The sequence below is a fragment of the Falco naumanni genome, chromosome 11 (assembly GCF_017639655.2).
Source record: "Falco naumanni isolate bFalNau1 chromosome 11, bFalNau1.pat, whole genome shotgun sequence".
Taxonomy (NCBI): Eukaryota; Metazoa; Chordata; class Aves; order Falconiformes; family Falconidae; genus Falco; species Falco naumanni.
In genome coordinates this window covers 19,431,759-19,449,019 of record NC_054064.1, presented here as the reverse complement: position 1 = coordinate 19,449,019, position 17,261 = coordinate 19,431,759, and the positions used below count along the sequence as shown (strand labels likewise).

Below are 17,261 nucleotides of genomic sequence, written 5' to 3'. Positions count from 1 at the left end.
TCTTCATATATCAGAAAGAAGCTAGTGGAAAGAAAGCTGGAGAGTGAAGTTTGGTACTGAACAACGTTAACTATCAAATGCATTGGATCTATGCTGCAAAAATTTCTTTACCTTGAATGCGTGTGTTAGCTCAGTAAGCCAAGGGAAAGATCACTGCATGGCCAGATTTTGCTTGAATACAAGTTTGGGGTATTTGAATAACAGTGGTATAGAAAAGTCTTGCAATAATACCCTTGTTTGGGAGAATATGGGGTTAATTGTTAGTGCTTTGAGGTGACCTACTGAGCAAAGCTGCCCTTAGTGGCATTTCACAGTATGAAATAGTGATTTTCAGAATGCATTTTTAATTAATGTTTGCTCCTATTTCCCTTTAAAGCAAATTAAAGGTAAAAACGGTTAAAACTAATGGACATTCTTATATCTAATTAAAAATAACTTCAAGAAGATTTACTGGTTTACCTGTCAGAAGTTTATATTGCACTTAAGAAAAGAAATATTTTCAAATAAACATAAATAATGCTGAACTATGGAAAAGTTTGTTTTTGTGCAGTCTAATAGTGAGCTATAATAAAGTCAGCCAGCGTAATGAGATCCTGCTTATTAGAAAGAAGATCACTGATTTTTAAACAAAATGCAGAATTCTGAGAATTCTTGGAATAAAGATGTTACATATTACCAAGCACTGATTTTGCACTAAAACCGAGCAAAAACTGTATGTTCAGCACAGCTTGTAACTTATTGTCTGTAAGCTGGTGAAGGGCATCACTAGTTTCTTTTGATCTTATTAAAAAAAACCCTTTGATCATTTTGCTTTGAGAGTTAAAATACAGTTGCAAGGTTGTGGCTGCTTGAGGATACAGTATTGAGGAATTTTATCTTTTCTCTGCTGTAATTCAGACTGCATGTGGAGCTGTTATACCATGTGAATTGTTTGATTTTGTTCAGGGAATTATGCATAACGGTGTATTTTATCCATGCTTGCTTCTAAAGCTTTTATCAGAATTCTGTTTGTGAATAAAGATATTTATATAGCAATGTTTAGAATTTTGTTCTATGAATTCTTAATTGTTAAAATTGTCTTGTATTAATAAATATCAAGGAAACAACATCTTGGCAGGTTTACTTTTAAGAAAAAGAAGGAAAAGAAATAGCTATGCATTTAATCTGGTAGTGTTTCTATCCTTGGAAAGTGCTTTCTGCTCTTCTGTGCTTTAAACAAATACTAGAATAAATTAAATATATTTGTAGTAATGTATTTTTTCTCATTATTAATAAGTGTAAGGTTGAAGGATAGATCTTCTGACCATTCTGCCTACTGGCAATAGCATCTTGCAACAAGAAGTTCTCTCAATTTCAAGACACCTGTCTGAGCTGTAATTGTTTTAGCCTTTATTGTGAAGTAATACTTGAGAATGCCAAAGGATGCTGTGGACTGAGAAGTGAAGTGCCTGTTTCCTTACTGGTAGCTGAAAAACACATTTCATAAACAGCAAAAGGAAAATGTTTCATTTCAAGTAATTTTTTTTTTACTTGGTAAATGATTTTTATTATATCCAAATGTAAATACTATTTAAGAATAGATCCAGACTGCTAATAAATTCGCCTTACATGCAACAAACTGGCTATAAATTGTAATTTATAAATTAAAACCTATCACAGGTAGGGAAAAAAGTAAGATCTGTGCATTTTGCTGCTACCTCGCTAAGAAAAATAGCCGGTAATTAGAAAGTTGGTCTGTGAATTATTTCCCCTTTAAAAGATCTGAGGTATTTAGTTGTGTTTATAGAACACATTACAGATGAATCACAGAGTACTTACAAAACTTACTGTTTGTATCACAGTTTTCATACCTCACACTTTGGTCTTAAACCAGCAGATGGCATTTTTTACTCCATTTAAATGCAGACTAACATAAATTTGGTAAACCAATCAGGTAAACCTGATGCCCCTCTATTCATGCAAGTTCCTGTAACTGGGATACTGCTTGCTTAGCACAGTGTGTATTAGGAGCATTTAACAAACTTTGAAATATTCTCTTACACGTTCTACAGCCTCTTGTCTTGGGGCCAGCAGCATCCCCTCTACTTTTCAGGCATTTAATGCCAATTTTCCAATCTAAGCTGCTGTGGGGGATAGTGCTAGATCTATACTAATTCAGCCTTTCCCCTGTGTTGTAGAACACCTGAAGCTCAGCAGGCTGGTGGTAGGAGTGCAGGGACCAGGACGCTCTCCAGGGCAGTCTGTAGTCTAGCGGTGAGGTACAGGAGTACAGGATCTGTTCCTAATACAAGCAGAGGCATGCCCATCTCCACATCGAGTGGCCAAATGTTTTGTACTTTAGATCATAATTTATGAAAGCCACTATTGTATTATAATCCACACTCAGTACTCCTTCATTCTGTGGAAAAGCACTATCCCTTCCAATCGAGTAACTTTGGGTTTGCTTGCTTATTTATTTGGTTATTTTCCTAATTGAACCTAAATGTTATATAATTAAGGAACATTCCAGTTTTGGAGGCAAACAGAAGTATGAATGTAAAGTATTTAGCTCAGAGTGGAGTCAGTTGTTTTTGTTTGTGTTTTGTGTTTGGTTTTTTTTTCTCTCTAGGGAGTTTGCTGGTGATTTAAAATGCAGACAGGCTTCCTGAAAGAGGTCCTAAAATGATTCTAGTTACTCAAGTGTTTATCATTCTGATCTTATACTGTACAACACAGAATCTGGTAGTAGAGTGTAGCTACTAATATAGTGAAGACTTTAGTTTTGGTGAGCATTTTACTACTGTCCCTCCTCTTACTTCCTCCCATTATCGCATATCAAGAATTAGCTCTAAATGTGACCCAATATCTCTTAGGTTTAATCATAACTTATTTGAGGCACTCTTGACTCAGGGCACAGAATGCTTCATTTGTCCTGAGCAGTTTTCAAACATGAATATGCCTCTTATGGGGCAGTTCCTTAATACAGCTAAGTGGCTAAGCTGAGGAAGGATAGACCAAACCTGCAGATTCTAGAAAAAGTAGAGCTCCTCTACCCAAAGCTTTCTGTAGCCAAGGTTCCTCCAGAGCAGCTGCTTACCTGCAGGCACCTTTACTGTGTCTGCGAGAGCCAGATCTTCAGTGTCATCGTTCTGATGGGAGATCGGCCAGAATTCAAGCACGTAGCTTCTCCTTAAACCCAGTCAGATATTGAGCAAAATGTCCAGGTTGTTCTTTTAATTCAGCAACTTCATCTTACTGATTTTGCTGGATAGCCCGTAAATGCTCATTATTAATCAACAGTAGTAATTATTCTGAAGTAATTTAAGTGGACAGAAAGCTTTGTCTGAGGTTAGTTTTTTCGGAGAGACAAAGTTACTGAAGTCATATGCTAAATTTCTTCAAAGTTTAACCTTGGGTTTTATTTTAAGTAAGTCTATACACTTACCTGTTTTTTTTAGACCGCATGTGTCCAAAACCAAGAACACCATACTTAGTTTTGGCTGACAACTGTTTTATGCAAGTATAACAAAAGCCACTTACACAGGTCTTGGGGTACTTTTTCTTTTGCTGAAAAGTAGCAGGGTTCATATGGAACTTCTGGTTGTTTGTCAAACTATCTTAAATTGCGTTAGGAGGTAACTACGGAGGGTTATTTGAGTAGCTTATGATCTGGAAGGGCATGGACGAAACATTTCTGAAAGTACTTTCAGATTTCTTGTACTTATGTGAAAGTAACTGTTTCAAAGATGGATCTTTGCTAAATTTTTATTATGGAGTGATTGTGTAATTTTTATTCACATTCTGAAAACCTCTGTCTTACGGTGTGACAGTTGGTCCACGCCGTAAGCACCAGTGAGCACATCATCTTGAAGGAGGCTGTAGTGAAAGCAGGAAGGAGGGAGCCATGTCAGAAAGGAGAGAAGTCCAGTTCTCAGAGTTGGACGGTTTTGTGGAAGATTTGGCTTGTAATGAAAGAGTTCTCTGTCCCTTTCTCAACACTAGATTTGGGACTGTGCCTACAAGCTATTTGACTTCAAAATAGCCAGATAATGTGTTGATAGAGATGAGGAAACTTGATCTGCTGCCGTGGTATGTGTATGTGGAAAATCACATCATCTTTGATGATGAATTTGTCAAATGGTGACAAGAAAGCTGATGGGAAGAGTGAGAGCTTTTAGCTTGTGTGTGAAAAATCAGATGCTGAATTTGACTCCCCCCCCCCCCCCCCCCCCCCCCCCCCAGTTTTCAGTTATTTGTTTATTCCTTTTGTATCATCATGGATAAAGAATAAATGATGTGGTTGGACCATGTGAGACTTAATTTATGCTTCCTGATGGTGAGAGATGAAGGTATTAATGTCTGCTGCAATGAAGCTTGTGTACAGTAGATGCCAGTAGAGGCCTACTGAGTCAAAATAGCAATATGACCAGCATTTCCATAGCAACAACTTCCTCTTGGCAGTCCTATTTATAGAAGTGCTGCAGTCCCAGCTTTAGTGCTGCTCTCAGAGGGGCTCTCTAGTAAGGGTTAAGCTTTTCAGAAAAAATGTACATGTAGAGGTACGCTAAGACTGCATGGGTTTACTTCCTTGTGTTTTATTAAACAGTGAAGTTACTGCCTATGTTTATTTTGTTTAGGGACATCTTGAAAAATCTTTGTTTCAAAATGGAAAGCCAGTCAATCAATAAGATATTCACAAATACTGCTTTTCCCTTCTGCGTGTTTAAAAAGAAATGCAAGCTAGTGGCATAGTGCTGCATGCGTAGTGAAAATCAAAATACATCTGCTTTTCCAAGAGCCTTTTTCTGCCTGTATTTCTACCCATAATTCTTTGTGAAATATGCATGCCTGGCAAGACTCAAAATGGATCGCGTTTAATTACATAATTTGTGATGAAAATGTTCTTCATTTTCTTAAGCTATGAAATGGCTTTCTGTATATTTTGTTTTACATTCTTTTCTCTCAAGCTTTATATAACAAGTAGAAAAATACACATATTTCCTCAAGCTTATAGCAAAGAATGTTCTAGGCTCTTTAGTATATAATATTTAACAAATTTTGCAGTCATTATATGTTTATAAACTTTAGTATTTTCTAATTCAAAATGAGACAATTTCATCTTTATTAAATGTGTTGGCTGCATCTTTCAACCTGATGAGATATTTTATTGGTCAATAAGAAACCTGCTAAATTCAGCAAGATCCTCAAGGTCTTACAAATGGAGGAACCCTCACTAACACTTTAGATCAAATAATTGCTCACTCCTTGTGTAATAAATAATAAATACTGAAGTTGGAATTTCATTCTTGAAACAACTGATGCATAAAGAAAAAGATGTGCTCTATCAAGCCATCAGTTTTGAAAGCAAATAAATAAACTTTCTTTAACCTTTATTATTCATTTATAAGGGGTTTTTTAAAAGTTATTTTTCCATAGATTACAAACAAAATAAATGTGCAGGAAATGTCACAGTATGTCTTTTTGACTTGTGGATGAAGGCCAGTACTGGAAAGAGAAATACTAATTTTAGGTATTTAAAATAAGAAGATAGAATATTTTTATTTGGCCCTTAAAGAGAAGTAAACAGGCTGATTGAGATTTGGCTTCATAGGTAACCAGGAAAATACTGGGTTTCAAGATTTGGAATTAAGACTTGAAGGTGATCTGAAATGTGTTTTGCATCATGGTTCCATTTTTCAAAGTCCTGTCAAGGAATACAGCTAATTGTCTTAAAAAGTCATGTATATTTTTGATTGCAAGATATTAATGGTTAACTTCATGAAACACAAGAGAAGACACTCCCAATTTTAGACATAGTGCAAGGGAATTTCACTTCTGTGTATGAAACTGAGTAGTATGGCATTAGATCTTAAGAGTAAAATAAATACATTTCAAAGATACATAAGTGTGCTGTATTTTTTTATGTTTTTCAATTTGGTACTACTTTAAAGTTCAGGAATTTCATGGTAACTTTACTTGGGAGACATTTAAAATACTTTAAAATGATAATGTGTGTGTTTTCCTGTATTCACTCCGAACAGGACTGAACAAATAATGCTGTTATTCAACCATCTACATTCTTTTTGACGAAAGGAGTGTGCTCTCTTTCATAATCCTTTAATTTTTAAGGCTTGACTGGTAGTGTAGAATTGCTTCTTAGAAGATGAGAAATGATGTTTTAGTAGAGATTATGAAAAATAAATTGTCTGCATATCTACATTATTCCTGATTCTTTTTCAGCAAGAAGCTGAAAGAGTCTGTGGCTGGGTTTTAGTGCTGTGTGTTGTTACCTATGGTTGAGAGATACACACAGGGCATCAGCCACTGGGAAATGTGTACAAGGTTATGAGTTGGCCATCAGAAAAAGTGTAAATGCTTTTGTTACCTCAGTGTTAGCCCTTTTCTATGGTTATCATCATTATGTTGTTTTTTATAAATTTGTGGGAGAGTACCTTGAAGAAGTTACTGAAATATTATCAAAATACTGTAACTTACACAGGTAATGTTCACATTCATAGCTGAATCTCTTACCCACCACTCTGATTTTTTTGAAGTGTTTTAATATATTGCCAAGAATCTCTTACCCACCACTCTGGGTTTTTTTGATGTGTTTTAATATATTGCCAAGATTTAGTGGCTAGAATTCAGTGAAAATAAAATTTCTGCCTAAAGGAAATTCTCACCATTTCAGTGTTGACTTTGGCTGCAATAAGAAGTGGGAACTTTGTTATCTCTTGTAGAACAGAAATTTGAGAAACCAGTTAGAAACATTGAAACAACTCTCTTTTACATTTTTCCATGTAACTTACACTTTTCTTAAATTGTATGCCTAGCTGATTTGACCCCAGGGTATTTGGGAGCACTTCAGAAGAGGTGGAGCTCTGCAGGCAAAGAGCACCACGGTGCTGGCACCGAGCCCCTGAGCTGATGTTGCTCAGTCAGGCACCAGGTTTGTGAGCTGCCTGGCATATACCAGGTAGCACATACACTGTGTAGCTTGGGTTTATTTTGCAATAAATATGAACAGAGGAGATTTTCAGCACTGCCTAGCCTTAGAAACTAGTAGGAGACCTGTATGGTAACTGACTAGTCTTAATGTCTTCAAACATTAATTGTTTTTTAAATAACTGATCTGAAGTAAGCAGGTTTTTTGTAACAGAAAGGTTTCCTAGGCCACAGAGACTGTAGAGTAAAAGTTACATAGTGGAAATTAAGTGCATCCTAATCAGGCCTGATAGTATATGGGTCATAGCAGTGCACAGGGGTTGATGCACACCTATTCTGACTTTTGTAGCATTGAGTGGGTAGAACATCTGGATGTTCGTGGTCTGCTATTCCTCTTTTGGGATGGTGTGTGAGCTTAACCACAAGCACTGCACAGCTTTACGTTGGAGCTGGCTCAGGTTCTTCTTCCAGCTTGGATCATGAATAAGATGACCTCAAGTCTTGTTTGCATATATCTGTGTAAACATTTAATTGTATGCAAAGATTAAAAGCATGTTCTAAGGAAAAGCGGTACTGGCTAGCAAGTGGAAATCCTAAAACAAGCAGAGCCACAGAATTTTGCCTTTGATAAAGCACCATCCATTGCTGATTAATGAGCTCCTAGGCAGTAAAATACTGTGTCAAAGCTTGTGGATTCTGTGCTTCATATATAACATCTGAAATAATTGGTGTTGATAAACTAATGTTGTGAAGATTTGAAACAGTAGTATGTCAATAAGATGGAAGATTAAGTAAAAGGAAATGGAGGTTCCACCTTTAAAAATCGTGGACTTCAAATGAAGACACTGAAGTCCATGTGGGATGTGGGCTTCAGAGAAAGTCAGTGTGGTAGCATTTTGTATTATCATTGACAATGACAGTCAATGCCGAAAATTTCCTAGATGAGGAGAGTGTGTTGCTATCTGTGCGAAAATACAACTAGTACTTCCTTTTCATGTTTTGCATGTGGAGGAGAGCTTCTGTAGCAGTGTTTGCTGGCAGTAGTTTATAAAATTCTGGCAAATACAAGTTTTCTCTTAGGATATCTTCTAACAGTCCATTTTTTATAACCTGTTTTCACTTAAACAAGTTCACTTCTGTGATCTCGGAGGGTGGGTATTTCTGCTGCTTCTTTTGAGCACCTAATTCAAGCATCCAGGTTAGTCACTTAGGTGCATTCAAAGCTCTGAATTTTGGTGGGCAGAGTTGCTCTCTGACAGTTCCCACATCCCCCCCATTGACTCTAGAGGGTTGGCAGGCTCTAACTTACATAATGTGAAGCAATATGAGTTTTGTAAATCACCCTCCTTCAGATCAGGGAAATAAAATGGTTTAGTTGAAGACTTGCATGAAAGATAAGATGCTAGTAGTGTAAAGGCTCAGAACCATGGGAGAAGAAAGAGGTACAGTGACCTGCTGCTCCACTTAGACATGCACAAGTATATGGGATCGGATGGGATCCACCTGAGGGAGCTGGTGGAAGAGCTCACCAAGATGCTTTCCATCATTTATCAACAGTCCTGGCAAACTGGAGAGGTCCCAGCAGACTGGAGGTTAGCCAATGTGATGCCCATCTGCAAGAGGGGCAGGAAGGATGACCCAGGGAACTACAGGTCTGTCAGCCTGACCTCAGTGCCAGGGAAGGTTATGGAGCAGATCATCCTGAGTGCCATTACGTGGCATGTGCAGGACAACTGGGGGATCAGGCCCAGCTGGCACAGGTTTACAAAAGGCAGGTCCTGCCTGACAACCCTGATCTCATTCTATGACAAGGTGACCCACCTAGTGGGTGAAGGAAAGGCTGTGGGTGTTGTCTACCTGGACCTTAGTAAAGCCTTTGGCACAGTCTCCCACAGCGTTGTCCCAAAGAAACTGGCTGCTCATGGCTTGGGCAGGTGCACTCTACCCTGGATCAAAAGCTGGCTGGGTGGCCGAGCCAGGAGAGTGGTGGCGAGTGGAGTTACATCCAGCTGGTGACTGGTCACAAGTGGTGTTCCCCAGGGCTCCGTGCTGGGGATGGTCCTGTTTAATGTCTTTATTAACAATCTGGATGAGGGGGTCACACCCTCAGTAAGTTTGCAGACAACACCATGTTGCAGGGGAGTGTTGATCTGCTTGTCAGTAGGAAGGCTCTGCAGAGGGATCTGGACAGGCTGGACTGATGGGCTGAGGCCGGTTGTGTGAGGTTCAAGAAGGAGAAGTGCACTTTGGTCACACCAGCCCCATGCAACGCTACAGGCTTGGGAAGGAGTGGCTGGAAAGCTGCCTGGTGGGGAAGAACATTAGGGTGCTGGTTGACAGCCGGCTGAACATGAGCCAGCAGTGTGCCCAGGGGCCAAGAAGACAAATAGCATCCTGGCTTGTGTCCAAAACAGCGTGGCCGGCAGGACTAGGGCAGTGGTCATTCCCCTGGCTCTGGTGAAGCAGCACCTCGATTCTTGTGTTCAGCTTTGGGCCCCTCACTGCAAGAGGGATGTTGAGGTGCTGGAGCGTGTCCAGGGAAGGGCAATGAAGCTGCTGAAGGCTCTGGAACACAAGTCTTATGAGGAGCAGCTGAGGGAACTGGGGCTGTTTAGCCTGGAGAAGAGGCGACTCAGGGGGGACCTTACTGCTCTCTGCAGGTCCCTGAGGGGAGGCTGCAGGCAGGTGGGGGTTGGGCTCTTCTCCCAGATAACAAGCGACAGAACAAGAGGAGATGGCTTCAAGTTATGCCAGGGGAGGTTTAGAGTGGATATTAGGAAAAAAAAATTCACTGAGAGTGTGGTCAGGCATTGGAACAGGCTGCCCAGGGAGGTGGTGGAATCACCAACCCTGAAGGTATTTAAAAACCACGTAGAAGCAGTGCTTAGAGACATGGTTTAGTGGTGGGCTTGGCAGTCCTGGGTTAACAGTTGGACTTGATGATCTCAAAGGTCTTTTCCAACCTAAATGATTCTATGATTCTAAGATGAGCACGCCATCATACCAGGTGGCTTTGTTTACCGGAGTAAACAGCCATGGTCAGAGAAAATAATAGTTAGTTTGGAAGGATCCCTGGATGCCCAGAAACTTGTGGTGAGTTACTGGGAAGTATGGCTGTACAATTCCAGAGGGGCTCTCCCAGCCCTAGAAACTTCACCCAGCAGGGAAATAAGCATCATCTTGTTGTCTAAGTATTTCTTGTACTGCTGTATGGAAGGTGGCATTACTCTATCATGAAGTTTGGTTATATATGGGACATAATATTTCCCCTCTACTTATTTGTGACTTGATAAGGCAAACTGATCCCCACGGTCTTCACTAGCTCTTGTTTCTGGCAGCAGAGCCTTGAACTGATGGGATGTTGTGGAAGTCAGCATTGATCTTGTGACAAAATAGGTGCTAGGCTGGCATCCAAGGTGGGCTGCAGCACCTGACCCTGACCAGGGAGAGCAGCCTGGTCACCAACAAGATAGCAGGTGCACATCCAGATTTGCAGACTGATGTGTAAAATGTAGGCTTTTAAATAGTTGGTTCCAAATCTTGAACCGAAAGGTGCTGGAGAAAGAAATTATATTTCATGAGTATACCTGGAACCTGAAAGCAAAGGGCTTTTCTCTGCTTTGAGTAGAGTCTAGAAATTTAAACTTGTGTTGCCTGAGGCCTATTACAAAAAGTCTAAAAGTACCTGTTAGGAGGAGTGTGGCCAAATCTGTAAAGTCTGTCCGCTGGCATTTTTATTGTTTTTTCATTATTACAGGTGGTTTGTCTTCATGGTGGTTTTTTTTCTGAAGCACGGAGAGCTGTTATGAAATAGTTATGTAATGTCCAAGGAAGGATATTTGTGAGCATTTGAAAACTATTCAGTGAGAAGTATGGTGGTGAAAAATGAGAGGTATGTCTTTAACACATGTTGACTGTAAGACAGGAGACAGATTGTGGGAAAGTTATTTCAGGCTTTCTTAAGAATAGCCTAAATTTTTAACAAGCCACGTCTTAATACGTGCAGAGGCTATACTGGGAAACCTGCCTAATGTACGTGTTTCCATTTTCACAAAAATGAATATTTAGTATTACCCATTGTAAGCATGCAGAATTACGTAATTTGCAAATTAATATAATATAATGTTAAATACAGCTTTCTATTTATTTTCCCTGCTATACACCATTCAACTTCTACAGTTGAAAATACTCTGATTTCTTGTGAATGAAAAATCTCTTAGCAATTCCAGGAGACTTGCATACAAGGCTTTTACACAAGCAGTGTCTGGAGCTGGTGACAATGACTTTGTGACTCTCCTTCCAGCTGCCTTTGGAGCTGGGAGAGTGAGCATGCTGCTAGGTAAGGATCTGCCAGCGCCGGTTGTTCTGGTACCTTATCCCTGAAAAAGTTAAATGCGTTTGGTTCATGCTTGGAGTTAAGTAGAACCCAGTTTAGATAACTATAATGCAGTTGTGTTTAGATGTACTTTAGAATTCAACTTCTAAAGTCTGATTTTTCTCAAAGGAAGAAAAATAATACTTCCCCCCCCAATAATAAAATGTTTATTCCATAGTTTTTGCAAGTAACCTCCTTGCTTAACATTGTTTAGTTGAAAACATGAGATTAGTAACAAATAGATTACAGCTGATTGTTTGCTGTGATGATGGTAGTACTCCATCTTAGTAACAGGGGAAGCACCGCAGAATAGTCACTTTTCTTTTTTTCACTCATGGTTGTGGTAAATTAAAAAAATAGATGTATATCTGCCTTCTGATCTTCTGAACAAGTTGTTTGCAATACTTTAACATAAAATTACATTTAAATACAAACTGTGATTCATTAAAAAGCTGTGAAAACACATACTAGAGCAATTATTGTGTGTGTTTGGGTTTTTTAAACACCACTTTTCAATTGACATGGAAAGAGACTTTCGGCAGTATAAACCAGTACATTATAGAGCTTTTCTTAACAGGAAGTAGAAGAGAGTAGTGGTTAGAAAACACTGCATACAGGAAGCTTGACACATGCATAGCTGTTCGTGGCTCTGGGTTGTCCAGCTCCCTTTAGATATTTTCTCTTTTGCTTTTGTAAAAGTCACCGGTCTGTATAGATGGCAGCTCAGAAGGAGATACCTTGTAACCAGTGCACAGGGACGGCCACAGCGCTGCAGAGACTGGAAGGTTTTGCTAATCGCCTTTTCCATAGGCATTCGAAGAGTGGTGTGCATGAACAGAGAACGGCTCTGGAAAATGAGAGCCATCATTGCTCTGAACTTGCTGTCCTATGGGACAAATCAAGTAAGTAGGGGGTTTTGTTTGTTTTACAGATAGTTGCTCTTCAGTTTGTCCAGTAAGTGAAGAACTTGCATGTTCGTAATCAAATATGAACAAAGATCTGTGATAGATTCCGAGGGCAATTTTACAGTTTGTTACCTAAAGGTATTAATTTGAAGAACAGCATTTTGCATTAGGCAGGGCAAGATGGGTGGCTGGTTCATGGGCTATTGGCTGGCAGAAGAATTTATCCCTTGTCCCTTCTTTTCGCTTAAAGCACAGTTGACTTGTTTTGGCAAGCCCCCACCCCAATTTTTGCTTCTAAATTACTTCCTTTATTTTCAAATTGAATGAACTAGTTCAGCAGAACTAGAAAACTCATTAAAGGTTGTAATGTTTAAACTTTGGAATAGGCAGACATTGCTGCACAAATTGAACTTCTAATTATAAGGCTATGTATCATTTATTGGTTTATTTTAAGGGATATAGACATCAGAACACTCTATAGTGGTAAACAATATAAAATTCTGTTTGGTTTTAACTATTGCATATTAATTTAGTGTGAGAATGCTGACTGTCAGCTTTAATTCCTTAATTAGTGAACAGTTCACTATTATTTGTATGGATTAGAACTTCATGATCGCATTTTGGGTAATGAAAGTGAAAGATTTAAAAGAATAACACAATCTAAATAAACTGACATGTGATTTATTTATTTGTTTTGCTTTTAAAGCCATGCTTTTGGGGTTTTGTTTTTTTTTTTTGCAAAGTGGTTATTGTCTCTGTGGTTAAAAACTCGTTTAAAAACGTTACAATATGTTAATTGATGATAATTTTGTTCCAGATTTCAGATTCATTGATGGATTTGAGATAGCACAATTATTTCAGTTGAAAATAGGCTTTATAGGAAATGCTTATCACCATAGTTGCTATGAAGAAAATCAGTATTTCTATACCTCCCTGCTTGCAATTTAAAATATTATATGAGTAGGGAGTGAATCTGTTCTCAGAGAATAAGCAGTAAATATGGAAACAAAAAGGTGTTAATGCATTGACCCAAAATAGATTAAATCTAGGTCTCCCAAATGAGATGGGAAAGGATTGACTAGTTTTGTTGGGAAGATAAATGATGAAAGTGCATAAATTCTGAGCTTCCACTTCTCCAAAATATTTTCAGCTTGTGTAAAAATAGATGCATACTCGTGTTGATGTAGAAGCTCTTTTTTTTATGTAAATAGCTATTTGAAAAAATAACACTGAAGCATTTCTGTTTATATAACATGAAGAAAAAAATGGTCTTGACCTACTGACACTTGCAAATTGTGACCTGTTTGTGTACAAGTCTCTACTTTTTTCCCCCCTTTTTAAGGCAGGCTTCCTCATATGACATGCTTGATGAGGAAATGGACTGTCGTGTCTCTTGATGATAAACATGGTGAAAATGGCTGTTCCGTGAATGCTATTTTAAGTCATCATTAAGCACAGTGGTTGCATGCATTTTTTCTGAGCCAAAGTTACCGAGCTGGTAGCTGAATGGTGGTTGATTATGGAGCTTTGGTTCCGGGATGAAGTTCTGAATCTCTATCCTGAACCTTTACTCTCAATTTGTAGATTATTTTTAAAAAATAAAAACACTGTAAGTGCACATGGACTCAGTCTGTGTTTCAAAACTCTCATTTCACTACCAGTGTAGCCAAAGGAGTGATAGAAAAGACAAGGACTACAGTGGAGTGAATATTTCTGTCTACTACTGACTCCTAATTATATTTTTAGAAAAACACATCATCTGTGAAAATTCTTTGTGAAAAATGAAAGAGAAAGAGGGGTTGTGGTTTGTTTGGTTTTTTTTAAATTTATTTTTAATACCTGAGAGTTCAATGACATAGAATTGCATAGGGTCATTGAATTCAGGCTGTAGATTGTTTTCACTGAACTTCCTGTGAAATTATACTGGTGTTTGTCTTTATTAAAATAAGGGTATTTGAATATGCACAACTATTCTGCCCATAGCACTGCAACTTAGACATGTTGGTGTAAGGTTTTCAGTGAAGCTACATAGCAAACAGTGTGAACTACTCTTGGAAGTTCGAGGCAAAAGCATTCTAATTCCTGAATTAGAGTTTGAATTAGAGAAAAAAGTTTGGAAAGTGACTTCTGATGATTTTTGTTGGTTTAGGCTTGACATAGAATCCATTTGAAAAGGAAGTTAATATTTATGCGTTCTGCTGTAATGAAATACTGTAACAGGTCTGTTTCTACCTGTGTCCTTTTACAAGCAGTTACTGCCAAAGCTATGGGTTTGCCGAAGGGGAAGGAGCTGCTGCTTGTTAGGTGAACTTTGTATTTGTGTTGTCAGTCATCTAGGGTTGTGGGTTTGAGTAATTTGCCATGTGATCTATGGCCTTAGGGGGGTTTTCAGTGGTTGATTTAGAAATTTAACACCTTTGCTTCATTATTTTGGTATGTAAAGCATAAGAGTTTTTCTAACATGCCTTGGATTCTTAGTTGATGCATGAAACAAATATTTTGTAAATTCCTCAGAATCCAACAGGGGAAAGGTGGCTTGGGGCACCTTGTGCCTTGTAATCTGTTGTAAAAAACTGACTGAGTGCCCGTGTGACTTGTCCAGCCTGAACTAGTAGCCAGGTCAGTTGTGCTGCCCAGCCAAGGGATGAAGGGAATGTGATGGCAGTCATCAGAACGATGTATTTCATTCTCAGTTCAGGCATCTTGAATGTGACCACTTGCAACTATATGGAATCTACGTTTTGATTTTTGCTTTGTTTTCTTAGTTGCTTTTTGCTCTTTGAAAGATTAATATGGGAAAGGAGAATGAGGCTGCTTGGTTTTGAACGTAGAGACAGTAATATCAGTGCTAATCTTTTATTCTTGAACTGATAGAAAAATTTTCCAAATCTGTGCATAATAAGAGAACATATTAACAGCCTGGATAACTGAAATGATCAGGAGAGTCACCGCTAGTGCCTTTTTCTGTCATCTTCGTAGTCTCTAAATTGCAAAGGGATGCGTCTCTAACAGATTCAAAATAGTATCAGTATACTTCCGAATACGGTGTAGTGACTTCTAGAGATTTAGCTGAATAATTACTATATATGTGTGTGTGGAGAGAAAAATACATGTGAAATACGAAATAATGTATAGAGTACATTTTGTGAATTGATTAAAGCTTTAAAATAACTACTAGTTGGGTACAAGTCAACAGATAATGCTGGTCTAAGGTTGCCATGGAAACAACCAGTGCTTGATATAATTGAGAACATCTTAAAACCTCCTGGTGTTTGCATGCTTTTCCCCCCTGCCATTTTGAGTTGCTTTAGACATGAATAGGTAGCATTGGTCAGAACAGTAGTAGTTAATGAGCAAAACCAAGTACCCGTGTCCTGAATATTGATTTTGGTTTACTACTGGTATCTTGCGCTTCATAGTTCTTTGCATCACAAGGAGCTCATAAGGAAGAGCAGCTCTCTGGATTCTGTGTGCTCTCTCTTTCCAGTTAGTGTGTAAGTGTGTTTAGAGATTGAAGCACTGATTTGGTGGAGATTAACATACTTCATCAACTGTTGGATTAATATTAGGAGCAATATGGTTCTGAAAACTAGCTGTTCAGCATGAATGGTAAGTCTTTTCTATTACCTTTGACACTATTTTTTTTTTTTGTTCCGTCTTCACAATCAGGAAAAATCTACCAGGTTTCCCTTTCTTGTCTGCATAGCTGCATCGAGTACCGAGCTCTTTGTTTTTGTAATTGGCTCTCGGTGGGTCTCTATTAAAAATAACCAGCCTTAAAGATTTGCAGGTTTTATTAAACGTTTTGCTTTGCATAACTGGTACATAGTATTTGAAATTTTATTTTAAAGCTTTCTTTTAGAAATAACTGTTACAAATCATTAAGTAAGGCACAGAATCTGATTTGGAAAATTCTATAATTGAATGGTATACATGTCGGTTCACTTAATTTTCTGTGTTACTCATAATAAATTATTTTATGTGAATTGATACAAATCAGAGAGGCCTTCTGAATTTATTATAATCATCACCTAAAAACTGAAACTGGCTTTTGTTGTTTTGTTGAACCAGCTTATTCTTCTAAGGTTTTTATTTTTTCTAAATGATGGGATAGCAGAACAGTTGGTCATTCATGGGAAGTAGGGGAGGGGAGTCTTATTTGAGGTGAGATACTATAATAGATCTAGTAAACTTATCAGGCAGGTATTTGCTTTCAGAAATCTCTGTGACTACTTATTATAAGGTACATTGAATTTAGTGGAATTATGAATTACTGTATTCTTATTTGGAATATTATTGAAAGTTGTAACTAAATATATAAATTTTGTACATTTATTTCCTTAGAAACTGGTATCCTTTGAAAATTGTTTGCAAAAAGCAAATAATAGTTTCTGAAATTACACCATTCTTGTTTCAAGCAGATAGTCTGGAGCTTTGGAAAATTACTTGAGACAGAGATTGCTTGAAAAGAAAAAACAGTTGATCATTTATATGGGGTTTGTGTGTGTGTGTGTGGTTTTGCTTTATCCTACAAATTTAAAGGACCATCTTCATGAAGGTTTCACTTTTGTATGTGGCATGAGATAAAGAGTGGGAGGAGTCATCCTACTGCCTTATCTAATACCAGCTTTATATATACTTATCTCATACTAATGTGTTGAGGTCATCTTCCCTGGAATGGGAAGTGTGGCTGTGGTTTCCTTGGTGTACAAAGGTACAATATACAAATGTCAAACTGGTACAGTTATTAGACAAGGTTTCAGAAATTTGTATGTATATTATGGAGATTTATGTTACAGTGTCATGGCTGCTCAAGTAAACCTGAATGCAGGCTGTCCCCGAAGGAGGTGGCCCAGCCTCCCTGGTGTACTCCCCGCAGCCCTGCGGGGATGCTGGCCGGCAGGAGCCCAGTGGGGAGCTGGTGTGGCCTCCCAGGCTCACAGCTGACCTGGGCTGGTGCCACAGGGATGCGATGGCACCCCGACCTCCCCACTGACACCTGCCCCTGCTCAGCCTCTCTGGAAAGTGAGGGTGAAACTACAGACTCAAGGTGCTTC

General features: G+C 38.5%; 1 protein-coding gene across 4 annotated transcripts in view; it reads left to right on the top strand.

Moving 5' to 3' along the window:
- Positions 1 to 17,261, top strand: part of PRKACB (protein kinase cAMP-activated catalytic subunit beta) — a 74,930-nt gene that overhangs the window by 26,700 nt on the left and 30,969 nt on the right. Inside the window, exon 1 of one of the 4 annotated variants that reach the window (XM_040610312.1) lies at positions 11,935 to 12,201. The exons of 2 other annotated variants lie outside the window; for them this stretch is intronic. In XM_040610312.1, coding sequence (XP_040466246.1) covers positions 12,015 to 12,201 — 187 coding nt within the window. In that variant the 5' untranslated portion in view covers positions 11,935 to 12,014. Of the gene's footprint in view, positions 1 to 11,934; positions 12,202 to 15,518; positions 15,814 to 17,261 lie in introns of those variants that run through there. One more of the 4 variants, XM_040610316.1, reaches the window with a different exon arrangement.